Raw genomic sequence first — 24,337 nt, forward strand, 5'->3', positions numbered from 1 at the left:
GAGTTGCAACATTTATACTGCTTAAGGATCAAAATACACATATTGATTTGGGTTGCAACAAACATATTGAGTAGGGGTCGCAGCAACACGCATATCAATTAGGGTTATGGGTATGCCTATCTATTCAGATTGCTACTTTTTAGAGTTTTTATTTCAAACACGGTTCTTATATGCTCGTGCTTATGCGTCGTAGTACCCTGTGCCCATACCGCTTAGGGTTACGCAGCCATACTAAAAAGGGTCATGGCAAGATTATTGATTAGAGTTTTTTATTGGTCCTTTGCTGGTCCCCTCAGTTTGCTACATTTTAGAGCAAGTATAATAGCATACTGTAAGCCGACTAAATGCTGAGGTGGAGGAGAGAGGGGAGGAGAGAGAGGAGAAGCGGGCTGTAAGCTTACAGCCGCCTTGAGTATAAGAACCAAGAAAGTCTGTGAGAGAGACAAGTGGGCCTTATATTAACTGTAAAAAGCTAACTACTATATGAGTGGGCTGAGAGAAAGCTGCAAGAAACTTTACAGCCAGCAAGCCAGCTGTATTATTAGTCTTGCTCTTAGATTTCTCAAACAAGGACCCGCATACCCATGCACTGTGACTAGGCTATGCTGCGGTGGATTCGACCAGAAATAGATATAATCGCTGATTTTGGACAGCATCTCGAACTTTGATTGGTTGGGATTTTGCGTGCGCACGGTCGCGGCGAGCACGAGGCTGCTGGCGCCTGGCCGGCCGGCCGGACCAAGGCAGCGAAGCGTCCTTGACTCCTAGTTCGCAGCGTCCACGGCGTCGATGATTAGCTGGGCGTCGTAGCTGCCAGCCCTGGAGGCAACAAGCTCGCCGATCTCAGGCGTGCCGGCGAGCGTCCACACGCCGCCAATGCAGGCCTTGGAGGCGGCTATCTCATGACGCCGCCACACACCAGCTTCATCTCTGATCTCTTGATCGAGCTCTATCTCCATAGATGATTGAGGGGTGGGTTAAGGCGCCGGCGATGTGGGGTGCGAGTGCGACGTCGGCGGGTGGCCGCCTGGCCGGGCACCACGGGATTTTGCGGCAGTCTGGTTGAACTATTCGGCGAAGACGGGGGTAAAGACGTCGGTTTTGCGGCGGGTAAGACGTACAGGGTGGAACTATTCGGGCCGGCTTGGGTTGGGCGGTTTCTGGTCGTGGATGCTTGACTGGCTGGGTGCAGAATTAAGGGCTTGTTAAGAGCTAATAATCACTGGCTAGCTAAAAATTAGCTCTAGTATACTTAAACAGGAGGGCTAACAGGTGAGTTAATTTTTTTAATAAGACTTCAACTAGTTATTAGCCAACTAACTAGCTAATAACCTTAGCTAATTTTTAGCCCAACTAATAACTAGCTCTAGCTCATCCAAACACGCCTTAAGATTCTACACCAAAGAACGTAGAATAGTGCTTATTTATATACATGCATACACATATATTTCTTTAATTATTTATATGTTGTACTAACGCATATCTGTTGCAGCTTACGAACGGAGGGAAAAAAATATCGACTACATATAGTGGGTGAAGTGTACAATCATGAAGTTCCTGGTAAAAACGGAAGTATAACACGGAATGTTATTCGTGGAGAACCATTTAAGGTAGAGGTAATTTTGAAGGATGGTGACCAGGAAGTTGATCCTAAGGACCCTATTGCTTCAGTGAGAGTTGAGCTAGTCGTCCTGGACCGAGAGTACTATATCGAAAGGTCCACTTCATGATGGAATCACGTAAGGATAAAAATAAGATGGTATCAAAGGATAGTGTTCATCGTAGTAGTACTAGAGTGAAAGTGGATAAGGGCACATTTAACTTGGTTGGTGGGCGCGGGGTTCATGAATCCGCGTCTATTAACAAATTCTCCGAGAAAAATGTGGAGGTTCAACTTGGGGTAATGGTTTGCCCTGCTGACAGAGGACAAGAAAGAGTTTTGGAAGGAGTGTCATCAAACAAGTTCGATGTGATAGACAAGCGTCGGGCGAGGTTGGTTCTACAAATGAAAGATACATTCATGCATCTCCTGACACACACTAATTGACCAGTCGTACTACTTATTTGACGTGCAGACCAAAAACAGGAACCCCACAGCTAAATGCAAACGGTATATATACGAGCTTCAAATTCGTTGCTTCCTCATGCAGTTAAAAATATACAATAATGTCTGATTTCTTTTTTTCTCCCAAAAAAACGGGGATTTTTTTTAGCATAATTTGGCAGGTGCTCTGCCTTTTCATTGAGTACATAAAAAAACGGGGATTAGAAACTGGAACAGAACACACTCTATCGAGCATGCCTGATTACTTAGCTAAAAAGAAAATACTCCCCCCCCCCCTCCTAAATTAAATTAACTTTTAGAGGCTTCCTAACTCAAACTATTTTATTGACCAAGTTTATACAAAAAAGTATTAATACCTATGACATTAAATTAGTATTATTAGATACATCATACAATATATCTTCACAATGTATTTATTTGATATCATATATGTTATTACTGTTTTCTATAAAGTTGGTCAAACTTAAAATATTTTGACTTTGACTTGCAGTGATTCTAGGAATTATTCATTTATTTCAGGATGGAGGGAGTATTGGTTTAAGTATTATTGTTACCACTTCACAATAGATATACTAGAATATATAATAACTGTCGTTTCTATTCTTTGATAATCGATAGAGGAATCAGTTTTAGGGAAACGGGGAAGAAATCCAAGCACATCAAACTCACAATGTAGGAATTTCCTTCTTACCTCCCTTCAATTATTGCGCAATTGCCTACCTTTTTATCTACGTAGTTTTGAGCACATGATATTTTCCTTGTAGATTCAGGGCAAAACGTACAACAATTTGGTCAACTTGGTAATAAAGGCTGTACATTTTTATTCTCTCTTTTTCCGCAAAAAAAAGGAATGACGTACATATGTCAACAAGTGAATTATTTTTGGCGCACCAGCACTTCATCCTGGGAGCGGGGGAACTGCTCCACCTCAAGCCTTTGGACTTCCGGCCTCAGCCACGACGGTAGTGCTTATTTAGATGCTCATATTTATCTCAATTCACATGTGTTATAGTGTATTATAGATTTATAGTGGAAATCAAACTAAGTTTCACCGCAATCCACAACAACAACATAGATTAAGGTGAATACATATACATCCAAATAAGATCATAGTAAGGTTCTGTTCAAATGGATTAAAATAAGTAGTTAGCTGCTAAAAACAGCTCTAGTTGATCAAACGAGTTACTTTATAGTTTTGCTCATACAAATTACAAACTATCCAACCATCCAACTTACTATATATTGGCTGTTTCCTCATGCCATTGCATCTTATAAAAAGTTTACCTTTCTTGAGGGTGATCAAACATGTCTAACTAGGTAGATGGGTGTGCCCAAGCATTACAATGGGATGATAACGCATTTTGTTTAGTTCCAAAATTTTTTCCCAAAAAGTGCTATAGTAGTCATCACATTGAATCTTGCGATACGTGCATGGAGCATTAAATGTAGACGAAAAAAAACTAATTACACAGTTTGGTTGAAAATTACGAGACGAACGTTTTGAGCCTAATTAGTCCATGATTAAATACTAATTACCAAATAAAAACGAAGTGCTACAGTAGTTAAATTTTCAAAATTTGGCCGACTAAACAAGGCCGTAGTACTAGAGTGAAAGTGGATAACGGCACATTTAACTTGGTTGGTGGGCGCGGGGTTCATGAATCCGCGCCAACACTGATTCCATGCACCGTCCAGCGCATGTACCAGAAGAGTGAAAAAGACCTCCGACACAAAATAGACCTCATCTAATGCCACTCATCAAGTCCTAGTGAGGCCCCGTTTACATCCAAAATTTTTGGATTTTGGCTACGGTAGCACTTTCGTTTGTATTTGGTAATTAGTGTCTAATTATGGACTAATTAGGTTCAAAAGTTTCGTCTCGCGATTTATCACCTAACTATGCAATTAGTTTTTTTTTCGTCTATATTTAGTACTCCATGCATGTGTCGCAAGATTCGATGTGACAGATACTACGCAAAATTTTTTGAAATCTAAACAGGCCCTGAAAGCCACGTCCTTGCTTTGGGTATAGGGTTGCTGCGCTGCACGATTCAGATGCTCTTTAAGACTTTAAGGGATACATACATTTGTTATTATCTCCTGTCCTGAGGCATCCCATCATACCGCAACTACTCAGTCATCACAGTTTAATTATTGGGAGAATTATGTATTTGGCACTGAAATAAATCAGCCTTCTACATTTGACACTAAAAAAATCGAACTTTTTTATTTGGCACTAAGTAGAAATTTTCTTCCTAGATAGCATTGTCGTTCATTTTGGGCTAGTAACAGCGTAAGTTGCTGATAAAATGACATAAATATCATTCTTTGTAGCAGAAATACTCGATGCGGAATAGATGGACGGTCACCGGAGAAATTGCCCAGGCATTGCCTGCGAGACCCGGTGACCCTCCGGTCAAAGACCATGCGTGTGCGTGATCTCACGCTGCCTGTGCCATCGCGATGACGGCTCTGTGCCCTGCACCGAGCTAGCGACAGTTCGGTCGGTCCGGTAGACTGGTGGCATCCTTTCCCCCCTCTGGCAGTCCGGCACCGGGCTCCACCGACTCCCATGCTTTAGTTCCTTCCATGCAGCTTCCTCCCCTCACTCTTTTCAACCTTTCCATACTTTTTAATATGATATTGCTGATAATATACTTACAAATGAAAAGGGTATCTCGAATTATTCTCGCCCCCACCAACCTCAAACAAATAATGAAAACGCGGTTTTGTTGTTCGTTAGCCATGCCATAAAAAGCTCGAGCAGCAGGCCTCATCAGCTCGACAGGACTCAGCTCAGCTCAGCTCGCTCGCATCAAGCTTACGCTTGGCAGTGTTTCTTGTTTTAGGATCGACGGTCGAATCGGCGCCATGGAGGACGACAATCTGGATAGGTATATACATATGTGTTGCCGCATCTGCATATTTCTGTTTGCTGAAGGAGCTTGCTAGCTTTTCAGCTCGTGTATGTATCTCATCGATTGATCGTCTCATCTCAATCTTGTATTGGTTTGCCTCTTCGAATTCCTGCGGCTTTGCCATTTTAGGGATACAAACTATCCTGGCGATTGGAAGGACCTCCTTGCATCCATCCTTGGTGAGATGAAAAAGAATACTGGTGAGGTGAAAAAGAATACTGCCCTCCTTGAATCCATCCTTGGTGAGATGAAACAGAAAAATCGCAACAAGCAGGTACACTCGGGTGTTGTTCTTCCTAATTAATTTGGCAATATTTGCCCCGTATCTTGTACATATGCATCTATCTAACAAGAACAATTAATATTCAGGATCAAAATCCTCCCATGGGAAAGGGAGAAGAAATAGTTACTTTCCACGAAGAGCACCAGGAATGTCGTCCTCTTTTTCCCGGTAGCTGGAGTGGACAATCGCTACCTCAACCTGTGAGGTAGGAACTCTCTCTAACAATTAATAATATACCACAGGATACATAATTTTTCAACTGCCCTTTTTTCCTGGCAAAAGAAGTGATTGAATTTTGAACCCGTCCTAATTAGATTACCACCCGAACTATTTGACTACTTTTTCAGAAAAAAAGAAAGAGCATAAACCAATTTGAGTACGTAATTAATTACTAACTACTCCCTTTATTCTAAATTATAAGTCACTTTAACTTTCTCGGAGAGTCAAAGCATTTCAAGTTTGACCAAAATTATAGAGAAAATTATAAAGATTTATGACATCAAATAGGTATTACTAAAAAATATAATTATTGCAAAATCTAATGATGTTTATTTGGTATCATAAATATTATTATTTTATTATATAAATATGATCAAACTTGATGCTAGGACTCTCTAAGAAAATTAAAATGACTTATAATTTAGGACGGAGGGAGCATATGATACCCAAATATAAGCTTGAGTTCAGTTCAATTCATGCATATATGCGTGAACTGAATTTCAGGGAGACAAACAGTTATTTGCATGACCTAAAATGATGCAAGAAGATTCATTAATTCCTAGCATGAAGGCCTAATTTGATAACAGCTACATCAAGCTGAAAAAAAACTTCCATATGCTGTTCAAGAGATGCGGCATGAGACAAAATTAAAGAGGAGAACCTGCACATCAGGAAGAACTGAACTGACCAACAGTTCTAAAACCTAACCTACACGCAATGAAATTACTCGTAGGTGACAACAGAGGCCAGAGGCCACTGGCCTGGCCAGTCAATTGCTATTATTGCCCAACACCTGGAAGCGATACATATCTCAGGAAGAAAGAAAATGACAAAACATATGACTATCTCATACTAAATTCATAATAATTAACAAAGATCATATCTATCCATGAATACAAATACAGACTAAAATCAATAAAGAACACTAACCAATCAATCAATAAAATATAATTTCAAAAGAGAGCAACGATACTCCTATACCGCTTAGGGTTATGCATGGTAAAAAAAAAATCACCGACCTGTCATTTAGGCATCTTGAATTCTAGAACCCGCGTTATAGATTTTTTTCTTTGCCATAGGAAATAAACCACCTTACCTCATATATCCAACATCCCCTTTATGTTTTGTGGATTTATCCGACATTCTTATTGCCCTATATGACATAGCTTTAGAGGGTAGAATTCCCAAGCACAGGTCCCATATACTCATGCATACTGATTAGAGTTGCAACATTTATACTGCTTAAGGATCAAAATACACATATTGATTTGGGTTGCAACAAACATATTGAGTAGGGGTCGCAGCAACACGCATATCAATTAGGGTTATGGGTATGCCTATCTATTCAGATTGCTACTTTTTAGAGTTTTTATTTCAAACACGGTTCTTATATGCTCGTGCTTATGCGTCGTAGTACCCTGTGCCCATACCGCTTAGGGTTACGCAGCCATACTAAAAAGGGTCATGGCAAGATTATTGATTAGAGTTTTTTATTGGTCCTAAGCTGGTCCCCTCAGTTTGCTACATTTTAGCCACTTGTTCGGCTGGGGCTGACATGAACCAGCCAGCAGTACTTCTCTCTCACATAAACGAACCAGCAACGATACGAACCAGCCAACCGAACAGGCTGTAGATTTCTCAAACAAGGACCCGCATACTCATGCATTGTGACTAGGCTATGCTGCGGTGGATTCGACCAGAAATAGATACAATCGCTGATTTTGGACAGCATCTCGAACTTTGATTGGTTGGGATTTTGCGTGCGCACAGTCGCGGCGAGCACGAGGCTGCTGGCGCCCGGCCGGCCGGCCGGACCAAGGCAGAGAAGCGTCCTTGACTCCTAGTTCGCAGCGTCCACGGCGTCGATGATGAGCTGGGCGTCGTAGCTGCCAGCCCTGGAGGCAACAAGCTCGCCGATCTCAGGCGTGCCGGCGAGCGTCCACACGCCGCCAATGTAGGCCTTGGAGGTGGCTATCTCATGACGCCGCCACACACCAGCTTCATCTCTGATCTCTTGATCGAGCTCTATCTCCATAGATGATTGAGGGGTGGGTTAAGGCGCCGGCGATGTGGGGTGCGAATGCGACGTCGGCGGGTGGCCGCCTGGCCGGGCACCACGGGATTTTGCGGCAGTCTGGTTGAACTATTCGGCGAAGACGGGGGTAAAGACGTCGGTTTTGCGGCGGGTAAGACAGGGTGGAACTATTCGGGCCGGCTTCGGTTGGGCGGTTTCTGGTCGTGGGTGCTTGACTGGCTGGGTGCAGAATTAAGGGCTTGTTAAGAGCTAATAATCACTGGCTAGCTAAAAATTAGCTCTAGTATACTTAAATAGGAGGGCTAATAGGTGAGTTAATTTTTTAATAAGACTTCAACTAGTTATTAGCCAACTAACTAGCTAATAACCTTAGCTAATTTGAGCTAATTTTTAGCCCAACTAATAACTAGCTCTAGCTCATCCAAACATGCCTTAAGATTCTACACCAAAGAACGTAGAATAGTGCTTATTTATATACATGCATACACATATATTTCTTTAATTATTTATATGTTGTACTAACGCATATTCTGCTGCAGCTTACGAACGGAGGGAAAAAAATATCGACTACATATAGTGGGTGAAGTGTACAATCATGAAGTTCCTGGTAAAAACGGAAGTATAACACGGAAGGTTATTCGTGAAGAACCATTTAAGGTAGAGGTAATTTTGAAGGATGGTGACCAGGAAGTTGATCCTAAGGACCCTATTGCTTCATTGAGAGTTGAGCTAGTCGTCCTGGACCGAGAGTACTATATGGAAGGGTCCACTCATTGGGGCCCAGAGGAGTTTGAGGGTCACTTCATGTTGGAATCATTAAAGGATAAAAATAAGATGGTATCAAAGGATAGTGATCATCGTAGTAGTACTAGAGTGAAAGTGGATAAGGGCACATTTAACTTGGTTGGTGGGCGCTGGGTTCATGAATCCGCGTCTATTAACAAATTCTCCGAGAAAAATGTGGAGGTTCAACTTGGGGTAATGGTTTGCCCTGCTGACAGAGGACAAGAAAGAGTTTTGGAAGGAGTGTCATCAAACAAGTTCGATGTGATAGACAAGCCTCGGAGGTTGGTTCTACAAATGAAAGATACATTCATGCATCTTCATTGGAGTTTCTCCTGACACACACTAATTGACCAGTCGTACTACTTATTTGACGTGCAGACCAAAAACAGGAACCCCACAGCTAAATGCAAACGGTATATATACGAGCTTCAAATTCGTTGCTTCCTCATGCAGTTAAAAATATATAATAATGTCTGATTTCTTTTTTTCTCCCAAAAAAACGGGGATTTTTTTTAGCATAATTTGGCAGGTGCTCTGCCTTTTCATTGAGTACATAAAAAAAAGGGGATTAGAAACTGGAATAGAACACACTCTCTCGAGCATGCCTGATTACTTAGCTAAAAAGAAAATACTCCCCCCCTCCTAAATTAAATTAACTTTTAGAGGCTTCCTAACTCAAACTATTTTATTGTCCAAGTTTATACAAAAAAGTATTAATACCTATGACATTAAATTAGTATTATTAGATACATCATACAATATATCTTCACAATGTATTTATTTGATATCATATATGTTATTACTGTTTTCTATAAAGTTGGTCAAACTTAAAATATTTTGACTTTGACTTGCAGTGATTCTAGGAATTATTCATTTATTTCAGGATGGAGGGAGTATTGGTTTAAGTATTATTGTTACCACTTCACAATAGATATACTAGAATATATAATAACTGTCGTTTCTATTCTTTGATAATCGATAGAGGAATCAGTTTTAGGGAAACGGGGAAGAAATCCAAGCACATCAAACTCACAATGTAGGAATTTCCTTCTTACCTCCCTTCAATTATTGCGCAATTGCCTACCTTTTTATCTACGTAGTTTTGAGCACATGATATTTTTCTTGTAGATTCAGGGCAAAACGTACAACAATTTGGTCAACTTGGTAATAAAGGCTGTACATTTTTATTCTCTCTTTTTCCGCAAAAAAAAGGAATGACGTACATATGTCAACAAGTGAATTATTTTTGGCGCACCAGCACTTCATCCTGGGAGCGGGGGAACTGCTCCACCTCAAGCCTTTGGACTTCCGGCCTCAGCCACGACGGTAGTAAATACTCCTCTTTTTAAGGCTTATTTAGATGCTCATATTTATCTCAATTCACATGTGTTAGAGTGTATTATAGATTTATAGTGGAAATCAAACTAAGTTTCACCTCAATCCACTACAACAACATAGATTAAGGTAAATACATATACATCCAAACAAGATCATAGTAAGGTTCTGTTCAAATGGATTAAAATAAGTAGTTAGTTGCTAAAAACAGCTCTAGTTGATCAAACGAGTTACTTTATAGTTTTGCTCATACAAATTACAAACTATCCAACCATCCAACTTACTATATATTGGCTGTTTCCTCATGCTATTGCATCTTATAAAAAGTTTACCTTTCTTGAGGGTGATCAAACATGTCTAACTAGGTAGATGGGTGTGCCCAAGCATTACAATGGGATGATAACGCTATTAGTCAATTCCATTTTAAATAAGAAAATGCATCATTTATGGCCTCTTTGCATATCTATCAAAAGGCAGGACGACAACACTATTTGGCACATCTTAACCCTTTCATTAAGACCCTATTTGGCACATCTTAACCCTTTCATTAAGACCCTATTTGGCACATCTTAAATGGCTGTGGTTTCTATCGGCTACAAGGAGCTAGTGAAAAAAAATACTGGTTTCACCCTGCTTCTACTCTCCACATTGCAAATTACAAGTCATTTTGACCTTTTAGGTTTTTTTTAGAAAATAGAAAAATTCCGGCCTCTGCGATCGCACACAACCAAGTCTTACAATGTTGTCATCTTATTTGCTGACAAGAAAAAAGAAAAAGAGTGTACTCAAATAGGAGAAAATCAAATGCAAAGTCTATTATTACTTTGCCATCCATTTTTGGCAAACACATCTAAAGCGATAACTTCCAACGCTTTGCTTGCACATCGAAACATCTCCCTTTTATCTTCATGTTGCAGCAGCACCTAGAACCACAACCAATATGCTCCTCTGTAGCAGCGCCTAGAAGCGGAACCAATATGCTCCTATGAAAATAGCCTGCACAAAAGAAATATCTCAAAAACAATGTCATTAAGAGTCCAAATTGCCCAAATAATAGCAGTAGTCTCCACAAAAATATGTTTTTTTATCCACCCTCCCAATGCCCGTGAACCAGCCTCCAAGCATGTGAGTAGTAGATCTAGGTGGGGTTAACCCAGCAGCAATATGAACAATATTTCTAATAGCTTTAGCATGGCAGCAATAAAAAAATGACTTCACTTGATAATGATACTAGAGCAAGGAGCTAAAGCTATCTAGAGCCCTGCAAAATTAGTTCTAATAAAGTCATATCATTTTTGCTTTATCCTTGTTGATACTTGCCCTGGACGACCTCCAGTCTAGTCGAGCACAACACCCAACTCAATTCCGCACTATTAGATATGATCGAAACGTTGAATGCAGTCTGACGTGCTGAGACTCCATACACATGCACTTCATTCAGTTAAAAATTTTCTTATGTTATCCTCTCTTTGTTCTATTCTACTCAGCATCAGGGTATTTCTTCGCCTACGCTGCCGACAACTTATAATACGGCTGGAGCTCATGATGGTCTCCGTCCAAATAATCCAATGATGGGTAAGTCCTAATAATAATAAGTGGAGGGCAATGCTACCTCTCTTGAACTCAGAATATATGGTGGTAGTCATTCTGACGTACAATTCATCCTATATATCGCTGACGTGTAACATGGCAATCATTTCAAACAGTTAATTTTGTTCATACACGGTATATTGTCATTGCCTAGGAGTATCTTTTTGTACAAAAATAAAATAGCGTTATATGCTAAATCAATGAAAGTAGGAATGTGGTTCTTACCTTCCTTAATTTATTATCATTGCCTTCCTTTAAACATCACATCACAATGCTTTCCTTTATATCCCGGGGAATCCATTAGCTTCGTCGTCATTCGATTCAATTCTTAATGCAAGTCTGACGATGCCACCACAACTTGGTAACTAAATCTATAGATTATTGTTCTAGGAGTATCTTTTTGTACAAAAATAAAATGGCGTCATATGCTAAATTAATGAATGTAGGAATTTCGTTCTTACTTTCCTTAATTTATTATCATTGTCTTCCTTTAAACATCACATCACAATACTTTCCTTTGTATGCCAGGGCGGAATGCATTCGGTTCGTCAGTGGAGGCAGCAGATCCTAATGAATGTCCGGCAATGTCATCACAACTTGGTAACTAACTAGTAAATCTATAAATTATTGTTCTAGGAGTATCTTTTTGTACAAAAATAAAATGGCGTTATATGCTAGTAGTGTGTTATTGGCTTGCAAAAAAAATAAAGTTATGGGCGAGCAGCAGCTTCGTCATGCATGCAACAAACACTACTACACAAATGATTTTGCGCGACAACCCCCCGGAGGCCACCGAGGCGGGCACCTATTTTTGTCCGTCACAGTAAATGCCACGGTTTACCTAGGCGGGCATTTTTTATTTAACACGGCGGGCTTTTTTGCCCGCCACGGTAAATCGATTTACCGTGGCGGACGTCTTAAGATGTCCGCCACGAAAAATACCCTATTTTCCGTGGCGGACGTCTTAAGATGTCCGCCACGGTAAATTGATTTACCGTGGCGGACGTCTTAAGATGCCCGCCGCGGAAAATGTGCAGGCCCAATAGCCATCTCCGATATAAACCGAGGCCCTCGCACCATCGTCGCCGCCTCCCCCACTCTCTCTCTCTCTTAGCTCCCCGCCTCCCCCACTCTCTCTCTCAGCTCTCCGCCTCCCCCACTCTCCCTCTGCCTCCCTCTACTCTCCCTCGATGCAGGCAGCGGCGCGCGGCGCAGCTCTCCTCCATAGCTCCGCCCCCTACAGCGGCGCGCACGGGACGACGGCGACGGCTGCGCCCTCCTCCTCCCCCACGGATCCTCCATGAACGACGACGGCGCGGGGCTAGGGTTTCAAATCCAGTGAGTTCATCTCCCTCTTCCTCTCCATCTCCCTCTTCCTCTCTCCATCTCCCTCACTCCTCCCTCTTCTTCTCTCCAGATCCGGCGACGGCGACCTCTTCCTCCACGGATCCGGCGGCGGCGACCTCCTCCCCCACGGATCTGGCGGCTGCACCCTCCTCCTCCGTGGATCTGGCGGTGGAGCGACCGGATCCGGCGGTGGATCTCCACCACGGCCACGACGCCGGGATCCACCACGGCCACGACGCTGGGACCTCCACCACGGCGGGCGAGGACGCGTCGGCGCGGCGGCCTCCCTCCACCACGGCGCGGCGGGATCCGCGAGGAGGCATCGGCGTGGTCCCCTGCGAGCGACTGGCGAGGTGGTGGCGGCCGTGGGAAGTCTGGATCCGTCGCCGGTGGGCTCGCCAGTGGGCTCGAGAACGGGCTCGCCGGCGGGCTCCTGGTTTTTTTAATGATTAACCGCAGCGGGCATCCTAACGTGCCCGCCGTGGTAAAAGTATATTTACCGCAGCGGACACGTTACATCGCCCGCCGCGGTAAATCGATTAACCGCCGCGGTTAAGCCATGATTTACCGTGGTCTCTAGGCCGCGGCGAACGGCTTTGCCGGCCGCGGAAAACCGAAAATGCCCGCATCCAGTAAAGTTTGTGTAGTAGTGAAATGCATGGCCGACACAAAATCCACCGACGGAAGTTTGTTTGGATTTCATCCACTCTTACTACCAAATGAATTATTGATGCAGATGATAAGATTTACTATTTACATGCAGAATATACTGAGCATCAGTTTACTGCCAATCAACAGCCTTCTGAAGGATTACTTCAAGCCCCGTCCACTGTGGTAAACAAAAGAACTCCTTTTCATATTATTACATAGCATCGTATGGTAGAGCTTGGTCATAAATCAAACTTCATTAAATGTAAATTTCAAAAAGAAACTTCATTAAATATATGTGACCTATTGATGTTATATAAAGAAATTTTACAGCAGACCTTATACCGTCCAATTAGTATAATTTTTTTTAGGGCAAAATCAAGAGCTTTATTCATTATAAGCAGGATTACAGTCTTTGGATGCCACCTCCCTCAACCAATCTGGAGAGTGATCTGTCTAGTTACATAGACGAAACAAAGGCGAGGGCATACGCGCACAGCAGTGAGCTAAATAACAATTGCCTCTCGCTTATAACAAGAGAAATTTTAAAACAAACAAAGGACCTGCTTAGCTCTTCAACTTCATGCCAAAGATCGGTCCAATTAGTATCATATAGTATATATTTGTGGTGTTATTTATTCGGCATTGTCGTTGATATTCTATTCTAGAAATTTGATCAAGAGAAATGCTCTAGTTAACCCTTTAACTGATGGGTCGGACCATCATGGCCCGTCAGGTCAAGCGATGGGCGGGCTCAGGCCAGATTTCTTAGCACATTGCTCAGGTTAGGCGTGGGCCCGCAAAAGTACCATTGGGCTTTTTTCGGCCTGGCCCAGCATTTGATCAGGTCTAATTTAGAATGAATGAAGAGGTTAAATACGGTTGGTAATATGCTTCGATTAGTTAATTATGCTTTGGGATTCACGGTCAACTGGAGCACTTATCTTTGATCAAACCTGGAAAAGCTTCACATGCATATGATGAATATGACACCTATATATCATGAATCGAAAGAAGCCACCAAACTATAGCACAGTTGCGTTTAATCAGTTTGTGCCAATATTTTTCCTTTTTCTATATATTTCTGTCTCAGACGCCATAATTAAAGCTACCATATGGACCGGTTTGAGGATTTTGCCTAGTATAAAAATTCTTAAAATTTTCTTATGTTATCTTCTCTCTATTCTATGCTACTCGGCATCAGGGTAATTTTTCGCTTACGCGGCCGCCGACTAATTGTACCGCTGGAGCTCATCATGCGCCCCGTCCACATAATCTAACGATGGGTAAGTCTTAATAAAGTGGAGGGCAATGCTTTCTCTCTTGAACTCAGTATATATCGTGGCAGTCATTCTGACGTACACAATTCATCCTATATATCGCTGACGTGTAACTTGGTAATGATTTCAAATAGTTAATTTTGCCATGCGTATACACGACATATGATTTGTCTTCCTTGATCTTGTCTACGTGCAAATAATTGGTTTTCGTTTCACATTCAGGGTACAGCATCAATGATGATGTACATGGGATCCTTTCTCACTACCTATCTTCTGGTGTGGCTAGAATTAAGCAAGGTAAATTGAACTCTAAAAAATTTAAGCAAGGTAAAGTTAGAAACTATAATCCCTATGTTCTGAAATATAAGCCATCCAAGTAATTTTATAGGACATATTATGTGGTAAAACAAATGACACAGATAACCCTCTCTCCTTACTATATTTGGATTGGTGATAAACATAAATGGTAGGCATGCATGTCAATGTTGTCTTTTCAAGGATTTGTCCATCTAGAATCTATATTAAAGAGGCAAAAAATTTCTGGACCCATTTTTAATTTTTCGTTTACCTACTCCTAACTACCCGGATAGTGGGAGTTTCTTCTGTCCCACTTTTTTTTACTTCCCAAACTGCACTAAAACCCTTCGTATCTCATATGTAACTCGGACTTATGACCCATACTCATAGAGTTATGACAACTCATGTCTAGCAATGAGGAATACGAAGTCTAATTCCAATACGTTTTGGGTGGCGCACTATACGTATCTCGTATGTGACCCTAACTCATGATCTGCGTTTATATAAGTTAGAATAACTCACATCTAGTGATGATACGGAGTCCGATTCTTATACCTATTGGGTTTCATTACAACGCACAGGCACGTTTGCTAATCTATATCTATATCTATACCTCTATACCTAATAATAAAGAGGCAAAATTTCTGGTCATTTTTTTCGTCCATCCATTTTTTCGTCCACCTCCCCCTAACTAATCGAGAGTTTCTTCCGTCTAGACTTATATGACCCTAGATAGTTATGATAGCTAGGAATCATAATTCTAATCTAAATAGATCTCTTCGATTTTGAGTAATTTGAATAGGAATCCCAATTCAACATTTTTTGTTTGAGAATTGGCTTTTATATTTTTCAAAACTGTTTTTACGTGAAACCGTTTTTCCCCGGCCTTTCTCCCATGTAATGTACGTGATGGCTTTTATATTATTGACGCGAGTTCAGTACCTCGTGTCCCACACCCAGGTAATGGCTAGAAACTAGTCCCTACAGTAGTGATTTTGAGCTCCGCTCTCATCAGATTTTCTGTTCACTTGCAGGAAATTCTGGTACACCTGGCGGTCAGAGTTACGATGGTGCTCAGGGGAACGCTCAACCTGATTATAATAATTTTAATCCGATGGTGACTACAAATATCAAATGCAAAAAAGAAAAATGACAGATCATTTTTTAAATAAAAAAGAAAATAGAGCAAAATACTTGTCACGAGACACTGCAAACTTCATTATGCCTCTATGTTCTTTAATAATGTTTTAACCTTTTTCTCATTCTTTTCAGGACGTAGTACAAAATATTGATCCATCAGGACAAGGTCTAAATCACATTGCTATGGCATTTATCTTCAATTCATGCATTATCATTTTCATTGCATATGCATGCATGCACTGTATCTCTTTAATTTCGTGAATATCTCCTTCAGGCAATATGTAATTAATAATGCAATTGATCTACACTAATATATTTGTTCCAGCCAGGTGATTCTTTTACTAAAAAATGGTGATGTACAAGTCTCCCCTATTTTTGAAAACCTCATCTTCTTACTTTTTCCCGTTACATTTCATTTTAACTTTACAAAGCACCCACGCCCCTCTGTGTGATACGTTTTTTCATTTTCTTGTGGGATACATTTTAGATTTTTGCCGTGTTTTAGGAAATTAAATTTGAAACCTGCACAACAAGTTTGGTGTACATTTCAATGCTCATTTTCATCTAATATATCCAACTCTGTTGCAACATCAAGAGAAGGGAAGTTAGTATGCACAACTCAGGGCCGCTGATCACTCCTCCCATCCTCCGGTTCTGGGAGATGATCAAGGCTTATCTAATCCTTTATCATGCTATACACAAGTTTACGTGCGATTGATTACATTCTGGTGCAGATCAAGTTTATTCCGCACCGCCTGTTTCTATTTCTTAACCCACAAGTGTATAAAAATGATACTCCAAATTGTTTTTATTTCGCTCATGCAGGTGGTTCGGGTGGGCAGCAATATGGCAGTAACCCAGACGTCTTGGACGAGCAATATGGTGTAAGTAGAAATCAAATTCAGCAGCTAATCATTGCATGGTTATGTTCAGCGCGGGGGGTTCAGATCCTCCCCCCCACCCCCCACACCCCCTCTTTTCCAAATGCAGTATTATAATAAGCGTGCTATATGATCAGTTCCTTTTTACATTTCCCCTTTTTTTCCTTCTTTGCTCTAAGGATTTTTGGGAATTTAGTGTATCTAATAATCTAAGAACTTTTTTACTATGGTTGAGGAGATGTCAGGAAGCGTTAGCTGTGTCAATGATTGGTGGGCCCATACGAGAGAAGGCGTTGAGAGGCGTCGATGAGGGAGGCGTCGGGAGGCGTTGGATGTGTCTATGGTCGGTGGGCCCATATGCGCCGTAACGCCTCCCAACGCCTCCAAAGTTGAGAGGATTATAACTTTAAATAAAAGAGTGATAATTCCTTTTTCGTAGTTATTTTTTTAATCAAGGGTAAAACGGTAAATCCACAATTATAAAAATAATGTTGTGAGTAGTATAGTTGGGATGTATGATTTAAGTACTATAGTTTGATGAATATTTGCTTTTAAAAAAAGATGAATTTTTTTTTGTATCTTTAGGGTTCATTCGCCGCCGTCGTCCGCCATCCGTCCGCGGGAGAAGCTCGACACGCTGCGCCGCTCCTGCGTCGTCTCCAGCGAGATCCGGGCCCGACCCCTCCTCACCAGCCCTCAGCTCCCCAACTCGCCCCATCCTATCTTTCTCTCAGTCTCCCGAGAGGCGACGGCGCCCCCCGAGCGGCGCACCGGCCGCCCCCTCCCCTTCCGTTCCTGTCAACGGTGAGTCCGCACCGGCGGCCCCCTCCCCCTCTGTTCCTGTCGCCGGTGAGTCCGTACCGGCGGCCCCCTCCCCCCGTTCCCCTCGCGGGTGAGTCTCCACAGCCTCTTATCTTCCCTTCCCCCTCTCTCTCCCCATCTCTCTTGATGCGGCAGGGCGGCGGCACGGGCGAGTCTCCACCCGCCGCTGACTCCAATCTGAGCTTGGCTTCAAGCTCAGTCCCACGTGTCCACATGTAGTTCAGAATTCAGATATGATACTGACACATGCATGTCACCAACACACCCTGCCCAATCATCATCGTTGTCGCCGCAGACTCCAATCTGACCTTGGCTTCGAGGTCAGTCCCATGTCTCCACGTGTAGTTTAAGCCAACGAGCAGCTCCGTCACGGCGGCCTCCGTCTTCCTCTGGTCTGCGTAGTGGAGCGTCTGCAGCAGCAGCACGGCGACGCGAACGCGAAAGCTGGGTGGCCATCACCCTGTTCATGCTTTAGGACGACGGTGCCAAACCCACACCCAGGTATCCTGCTACTACTTGATTATAAGTTGAATTTTTTTGTTACATGTCATGTTGGTTTTCTTCAGTGACATGGAAAGCTTAATGCAGTGTCTAACCCTATGGCATCATAAATTAGTTAGTGCCTTGGTTTGCTTCCTCGTTGTAAATGTTCTCAGCTATATGGAAACTGAACCACAATCTATTCTCAACTGTATGCCCAAAAAGCTTAAGCATTGATCTAGTGTAGAAAAAAAACTGTAAATTGATACTTGTCAGTGTCAGGTAAAGCTGTGCTATTATTGCTATAGATTTGAAATTAGTCTGTTAATGCTAGCCGTCAATATCTTGGAGGAAAAGGCATCAGCTCATACCTGATCATAAGAAAGAATATAATTTTGAAAGAAAGTAACCTGTTAATGGTTTGAACCTGAAAGATGTTGGACCTCTGACAAGGACATATGGGCAAGTGACTAAGGAAAAAAACTATTAGTGCTTCAGAAAAGCTCCCTGATTGATGCATTATTATTGGAATTAACTATTATCAGTGATAGCAGCATATGTTTTAGCTGTTTGGAGCCTTTCTATTGGCGCTAATTGCTTTCTGTCACTCTTTGGACACAACAGCAACAGGGTGTGCTTCTGCCTCCCTCCATACCTAAAAGGAAGGTTGTTTTAGTTTTGTCCTAAGTTACACTTATCTAAACCCAGTTTATAGAAAAAAATATACTAATATGTACAATACATGTGCTGCTCGATAGGTCACAGAATACATGTTCTTTATCGATTGTTATCTTTTTCTTATTTCTAAAAGCCACTTGTTGCAGGTAAATATATCCTTATGAACTTCTTTTGTCTTTGGTCTATGAGTGATTTTTCAGACATTTACTTTTATATTATTTGAATCTAGAGTAGCACTTATTTTTTGTGGGCATTGGGGACAGCCCAATATTTAATGCATGATTATTCAGTAGTGTGGTTAATATTTTGTAATATCACCAATCTAGTGCTAATCTTCTGAACAGATACAGCAGATACCTGTAATTACATTCCTCGCAGATATAGCAATGTTATATTCTGGAGAGAGCTCTGTATGATTGTCACTCTAATTTGCAGGTCTTCTGTTTGGTGGCTATGGAAAAGACTATCTCTTACTTCACGACATCTTCACTCCTTTACTTAACGACATCAATGGGCTTGGTGTTTGGTGTTGTTACCACCTTGGTAGTTGACATGGCATTTCTTATACAGGTAAATGAAACCCCCATAGACAATCTTTGTTTCTTTCCAGCTCTAGTTCAGTGACTTCTCTGCCAAATGCTTGTTTTCTGACTGTTGAGTTGCACCTGCAGGCAAACACATACGACGAGCTCCCAGATAGGTGGGTACAGATGGAGAAGTTGGAAAACCATGCGCTGTTTATTAGCCTGGATAGAAGGAACCCTACAATATCTTGGTTGAACCCCGAGAGATGGGGAGGAAAGAGTAACTGCGTTTACGTTGCCAGGCTATTCGATGATGCTAATCCTGAAGAGACTTGGACTGCGCTGGAGGTTGGTCAGTCAGTGCCCCACCACCGTGTATTTGACATCATGATGTATGGTCATACATTCCCACCAAAATACAGGCAAATCAGTAGCCTCTACCTGTTCCCCAGTCTGGTTTATGGCGCCAGCCAGTGATCTTGTTGGCCTACAGGGTTTTGGCTAGTTTTGCAGAGGCAATGGCAATTGCTCTTGTCCTAAATTTTAGTTAGCAAGGTCGTTGTGACTCGAACAGTTTCCTGAGTTGGACCAGCGTTATGTGTTGGAAATACTTTTGATGTTGAATTGGGCAAGCCTGCTTGTAATCTGGTGAAGAACTGAACATCAGGATTGCATTTTGCATTTGCCATTTGAACCCTGGTACCTGTGCACTTCTAAATCGAGCTAATGGTTTTTCAGGTTTTGTTACCATTTGTTGTTGCTATTCTGGTTATTGTTACTAGAGCAGGAGAAATTGGAGAAATGAATTACAAAAGTTTTGTACCCAGTTGTTACTGATGGTGGCTTTGTCATCTCTTCGCTTCCATGCATTTTCCCATTGTTTCAGTTTTCTTCTTTAAGCAGGTTTCAGATTTAAAATAAATGGGGGCAAAAAAATTGTTGCCACGGGCCAAAGTGCCAGCCAGCAGCTAGGTCGGGCTTACCCACGGAGGGAGCCTAACCAGGCCACGACAGCCCAATTGGCCCAAGTGACAAGAGTGAGAGTATGCATTGTAGTTCAGTAGTTCGATGTCTGCCACTTCACCTGTTCTTTTATGCTGCATTCTTGGTTGGTCTTTGAGCAAGGTGGGACTAAACCATCCGGCGCCTGCCTATCACGAAGGCTCTGGCCATTTATTTCATGATGGGCCGAGCATGTAGTGGCCATACGAAATAGAATGGAAGCCCAACACCAGACCGGCCCGGGGAATGAGAGAGAAGCAAAGGTTGTGTGGGGTCCGCGTACCAGTGTGTGTAGAAACTTGTGGACAGGAGAAGAGCTCTTCCCCACCACACCACCCATTCGGTCACCACTGTTCCTCCTCTGTCCTCTCCTGCCTCACGTCTCACACCAGCAGAAACACCAGGCGCCAGCAGCAGCGGACCACCACCACGCCGCCAACCCTAGGGTCTACGAGGAAGGAGGAGGAGGGAGCAGCGCAGCGGCAGGCCGATGGTGTCGATGAGCACAACGCCTTACCCGCTGGATCCGTCGGTCCCGGCCATCGCCGGGGGAGGAAAGGAGGAGGAGGGGCGGCGGGCATGGGAGGGCGCCGCCGCTGCCGCACCCACGGCCGTGCCTGTGCCCGTGCCATCGGTTGGGAACAAGGAGGAGGAGGGGCCCCGGAGGGTGCGCAAGTCGTATACCATCACCAAGTCACATGAGAGCTAGACCGACCCTGAGCATGACAAGTTCCTCGAGGCTGCAGCTGTGAGTCATCCCGTCCCGCTCTCTCCCCGTCCTATTCCTGACCACCACCTCCGACGGTGCTTACCTCTGCTTCGCCTCACTGGCGCTGACCCGTCTGCTCTTCCTTCCTCTCGATCGCTAGAGTTTGGTTCACTAGTTGGGTTTGTTAATCTACGAATTGTGCTCACGTTTGCGTCTTCCTATGCTTTAGTGGCCAGTCGTTGGTCAAATGGTAGATCTAAGGGTCTATTAATCTAGCAGTTTATGGACATTTCATACTTGTAGAATGCCTCGTGTCACACATCTGGAGCAGCTTTCTTACATATTAATCCTTCTTTCTTTTCATGTAACAGCTTTGACCGTGACTGGAAAAAGATCGAAGCGTATGTTGGCTCCAAGACAGTAATATAGGTATAATTAAATCTGCCCTTGGATCCTCAAATCTGTGCCATTGTCTCCCTTTGTAGTTGACTGGCTTTGTCACACAAGGTTTTAGGCTAGTTACGGTTTTTAGTCTCACTGTTTTAGGTGAGGATATTTACATTTTTTTAAAGGAGATGCATACTGAGAAATTATTGGTTGCTCTGTATACCAGTGACCAAGTGAAGCACCTGCAAGAAAATACCTTTCATCGTATGGCCTTCAACTTAATTTTAGTTACAATAGATAGGATAGGAATAGTTGCATGAAATCTGGTGTCAGTAGCTAGGTACCATCACTGAAAGTGGCCTCTCTTTGTGTATCCACTATGTGGTTCCTGCTATACAATTATTCCCTCCAAGGGCTACCATTGAATCGCCCTACGCGTCGCACTCGTTTATTCAAAGATTCGGTGCTCTCCAAAGTGAGAACAGGAGTTTCGACATTCTTTCGCGGTCTTCCTCATCCTCTTTTCTTACTTTCAACTGCTGCTGTATTTCCTTCAACACCTTTCGTTCGCGGTCGTCCCCGTCCTCTTTTCTTATCTTCAGTTCCCGATGTTGTCTTTTCTTTCCCTTCTCCTGATGCTTTATTTGCTTCCCCTCCTTTCCTTCCATTGCTTTCTTTCATGCTAGCCACAGCGATTGTTGGAGTTCCCGTTGATGGCGATAGTGTCTGCACATCGTCTACATCTTCATTTGTTTTGTGCCCCCCTCGTTCCTCCAGATATTTTGCAAAGTACTCTTCCTTCTAAGTATCATCCACCAAAAAAAATGTTAGATAGACCCGACAGTCTGGAACAAGTTGTTGTAACTGAAATATTTTAATATGCAGTAAAAGCACAGACCATGATAGGTTTTCCATTTGAGGGTAAGTATTCCAGGTTGCGCTCAGAATGGAGCAACCTCGTGCATATTATGAATCTAAAACTTTTCATTTCCTTCTATACAAGCGAAACTAGTGCATGTCATGTAACAATTTTTGTTTCAGTATGTAGCAATTTGGAAGTGACAATAATTCTAAGACTCACCGGTGTGAAATCATGAGCCATTTGATCTCCGTCCCATGCCAGTATATATTTTATTAAATACGCCCCACACAAAATACTGCAATGGAACATAAACATAAGTAATTGGAGTACAACATTAATACAACAAAGGAAAAAGAGTACCTGTCGGTTTGTTGCGGTATGTTATCATAGGGAACTATATCCCAGTCGCGCAAGTTAATTGGTTTTACAAATATAACCAAGTCTCTCTTGACCGAATACTCGATGCATGTCTGTATGCCTTCCACCTATTGGATGGTGAGATACATGTTAAGTTTGATAAACCGGTAGTTGTAGTTACACAGAGGATCTGTACTTACCAATGCCTTCTCTAGGTCTCTGTCTCGCATTCCTGGTATAGAGTTAAGTATTTGTACCTCTATCTTTATAAAATTCAAGACTAGGAGAGCCTAGTGGTTGTTGTTGATATGCATTGGCACAAAAACCTGGGAAAAATAATTGAAAACTATTGAGTGTATGGCTATAATCCAAACTGGCAAGATTTCCAAAATTCATAGTACAACACGAGGTAGCAACCAAGCAAAAGTGTCAAAACAAAATCAGTATCACGTACCAAATGCCTTCCTTCACATTTTTCGGCAATTATCTTCCTGAATGTCGAGCATTCGTCAGGACCCAGATTATTTGTTGCCAACTTATGGGCTTGGAACGTTGTTATATATGATGCCGACTCAGTCTCCACATTGCTGATATGAACAAAGGCATTTATGACCTGCAAAAGGTTGAGTTAGTACATAGTAGGTGTGTGCATGTTTGTACTGACGACATGGATGTGAAATGATATTACCTCATCTACTATAAAGCCCCCTGTGACATTTTGGTGCAGCTGTTCTGCTGTAAGAACATGACCATCTATGTGTACAACCGTAGCGTGGTCGTAACTTGATACTAAGAAGATGGCAGCGTCTGTGTCAATTTGTTTCAAATTGTAATCATTGTCGATAATGGGCTGTCTTGGTTTGATATGTGTAGAGGGGTTGCCGATAATATGCTTCCCTAGTTCATTATTTGTAGAGGGGCCGCCTTGCTGTTGCATGATGTTTTCCGTCGTACCATTATTTGCAGTGGGTGCTTCATCATTTATTCTTGCCAATGTCTGTTGGAAACGTTTGCGGTGTGATTCCTGCAATTGGTATTTTTTTGTTAAATTCCAAAGTATCTATTGTAGCACCAGACATGAACTAGTGATAACTGAACTTGTGCAGATGTAATACCTGCAGATGTGAAGATGTAGTCATAGAAGATGGCTAAGCATTTGTAGATGTAGGCATAGGTGGCAAAACTTTTGCAGATGTAGGCATAGGTGGCTGAACTTTAGCAGATGTAGGCATAAGTGGCTGAACATGTGCAGTTGTAGGAGTAGGCTGAATAAGAAGCTGCACTAGCTGTCGGAGTTCCTGTTTTTTGACACATTGTTAGATAATGAAGCATGGATGGGTAGCTAAAATAAGTATTCTCACGCTGGTTACCTTGATTTCCATTTTCATTTGTGCATTTTCAGTTTCAATCTTACTCACCCTGGAAGCTTCCAGTCTCATTTCTTTTTTAAACCTAGCAAACTCCTCATTTTGTGATAGTATTTTAGTACCAAGTTTGTATTCCATCTCAATAGTTTTTTTCCACTTGCAGTCCAAGGTGAGTTTCGGTGTCGTTTTTTCCATTCTTGAAGGCTTTTCATCTACATAATTAGGATATAATGAATTAGGCACATAGAGCTTGGGCACATAAGTAGATGCCATACTTACTTTTTGGTTGCTTAGACCCTCCTCGTGTACTGGTGAATTTATCATG

General features: G+C 42.3%; 1 protein-coding gene and 1 long non-coding RNA gene across 8 annotated transcripts in view; one reads left to right on the plus strand and one right to left on the minus strand.

The window, feature by feature from the left end:
• LOC136513223 (uncharacterized) overlaps positions 1-20,121 on the plus strand; it is a 30,596-nt gene extending 10,475 nt beyond the window's left edge. For 2 of the 7 annotated variants that reach the window (XM_066507214.1, XM_066507213.1), the window contains 23 exons: positions 1,493-1,992; positions 2,076-2,110; positions 2,830-2,865; positions 2,960-3,027; positions 4,915-4,959; positions 5,113-5,257; positions 5,353-5,471; positions 8,060-8,587; positions 8,685-8,719; positions 9,289-9,342; positions 9,435-9,470; positions 9,565-9,632; positions 11,129-11,216; positions 11,760-11,831; positions 13,342-13,412; positions 14,431-14,512; positions 14,729-14,803; positions 15,838-15,920; positions 16,076-16,109; positions 16,769-16,827; positions 17,410-18,147; positions 19,240-19,374; positions 19,476-20,121. In XM_066507214.1, the coding sequence (XP_066363311.1) occupies positions 2,102-2,110; positions 2,830-2,865; positions 2,960-3,027; positions 4,915-4,959; positions 5,113-5,257; positions 5,353-5,471; positions 8,060-8,587; positions 8,685-8,719; positions 9,289-9,342; positions 9,435-9,470; positions 9,565-9,632; positions 11,129-11,216; positions 11,760-11,831; positions 13,342-13,412; positions 14,431-14,512; positions 14,729-14,803; positions 15,838-15,920; positions 16,076-16,109; positions 16,769-16,827; positions 17,410-17,865 (2,163 nt within the window). In that variant the 5' untranslated portion in view covers positions 1,493-1,992; positions 2,076-2,101 and the 3' untranslated portion in view covers positions 17,866-18,147; positions 19,240-19,374; positions 19,476-20,121. Of the gene's footprint in view, positions 1-1,492; positions 1,993-2,075; positions 2,111-2,555; positions 2,738-2,829; positions 2,866-2,959; positions 3,028-4,402; positions 4,960-5,112; positions 5,258-5,352; positions 5,472-8,059; positions 8,588-8,684; positions 8,720-9,288; positions 9,343-9,434; positions 9,471-9,564; positions 9,633-11,128; positions 11,217-11,759; positions 11,832-13,341; positions 13,413-14,430; positions 14,513-14,728; positions 14,804-15,837; positions 15,921-16,075; positions 16,110-16,768; positions 16,828-17,409; positions 18,148-19,239; positions 19,375-19,475 lie in introns of all 7 variants that reach the window. The other 5 variants (XM_066507217.1, XM_066507216.1, XM_066507218.1 and 2 more) reach the window with 5 other exon arrangements.
• Positions 20,122-22,648: 2,527 nt separating this feature from the next.
• Positions 22,649-23,586, minus strand: LOC136511408 (uncharacterized). The gene is made up of 4 exons (XR_010772693.1): positions 23,334-23,586; positions 23,100-23,258; positions 22,846-22,971; positions 22,649-22,773 (listed from the first exon to the last, which is right to left on the minus strand). It is a non-coding gene; the product is annotated as an uncharacterized lncRNA (long non-coding RNA).
• Between the last annotated feature and the right edge of the window lie 751 nt (positions 23,587-24,337).

This window comes from Miscanthus floridulus, chromosome 16, assembly GCF_019320115.1.
Source record: "Miscanthus floridulus cultivar M001 chromosome 16, ASM1932011v1, whole genome shotgun sequence".
NCBI classification, from domain to species: domain Eukaryota; kingdom Viridiplantae; phylum Streptophyta; class Magnoliopsida; order Poales; family Poaceae; genus Miscanthus; species Miscanthus floridulus.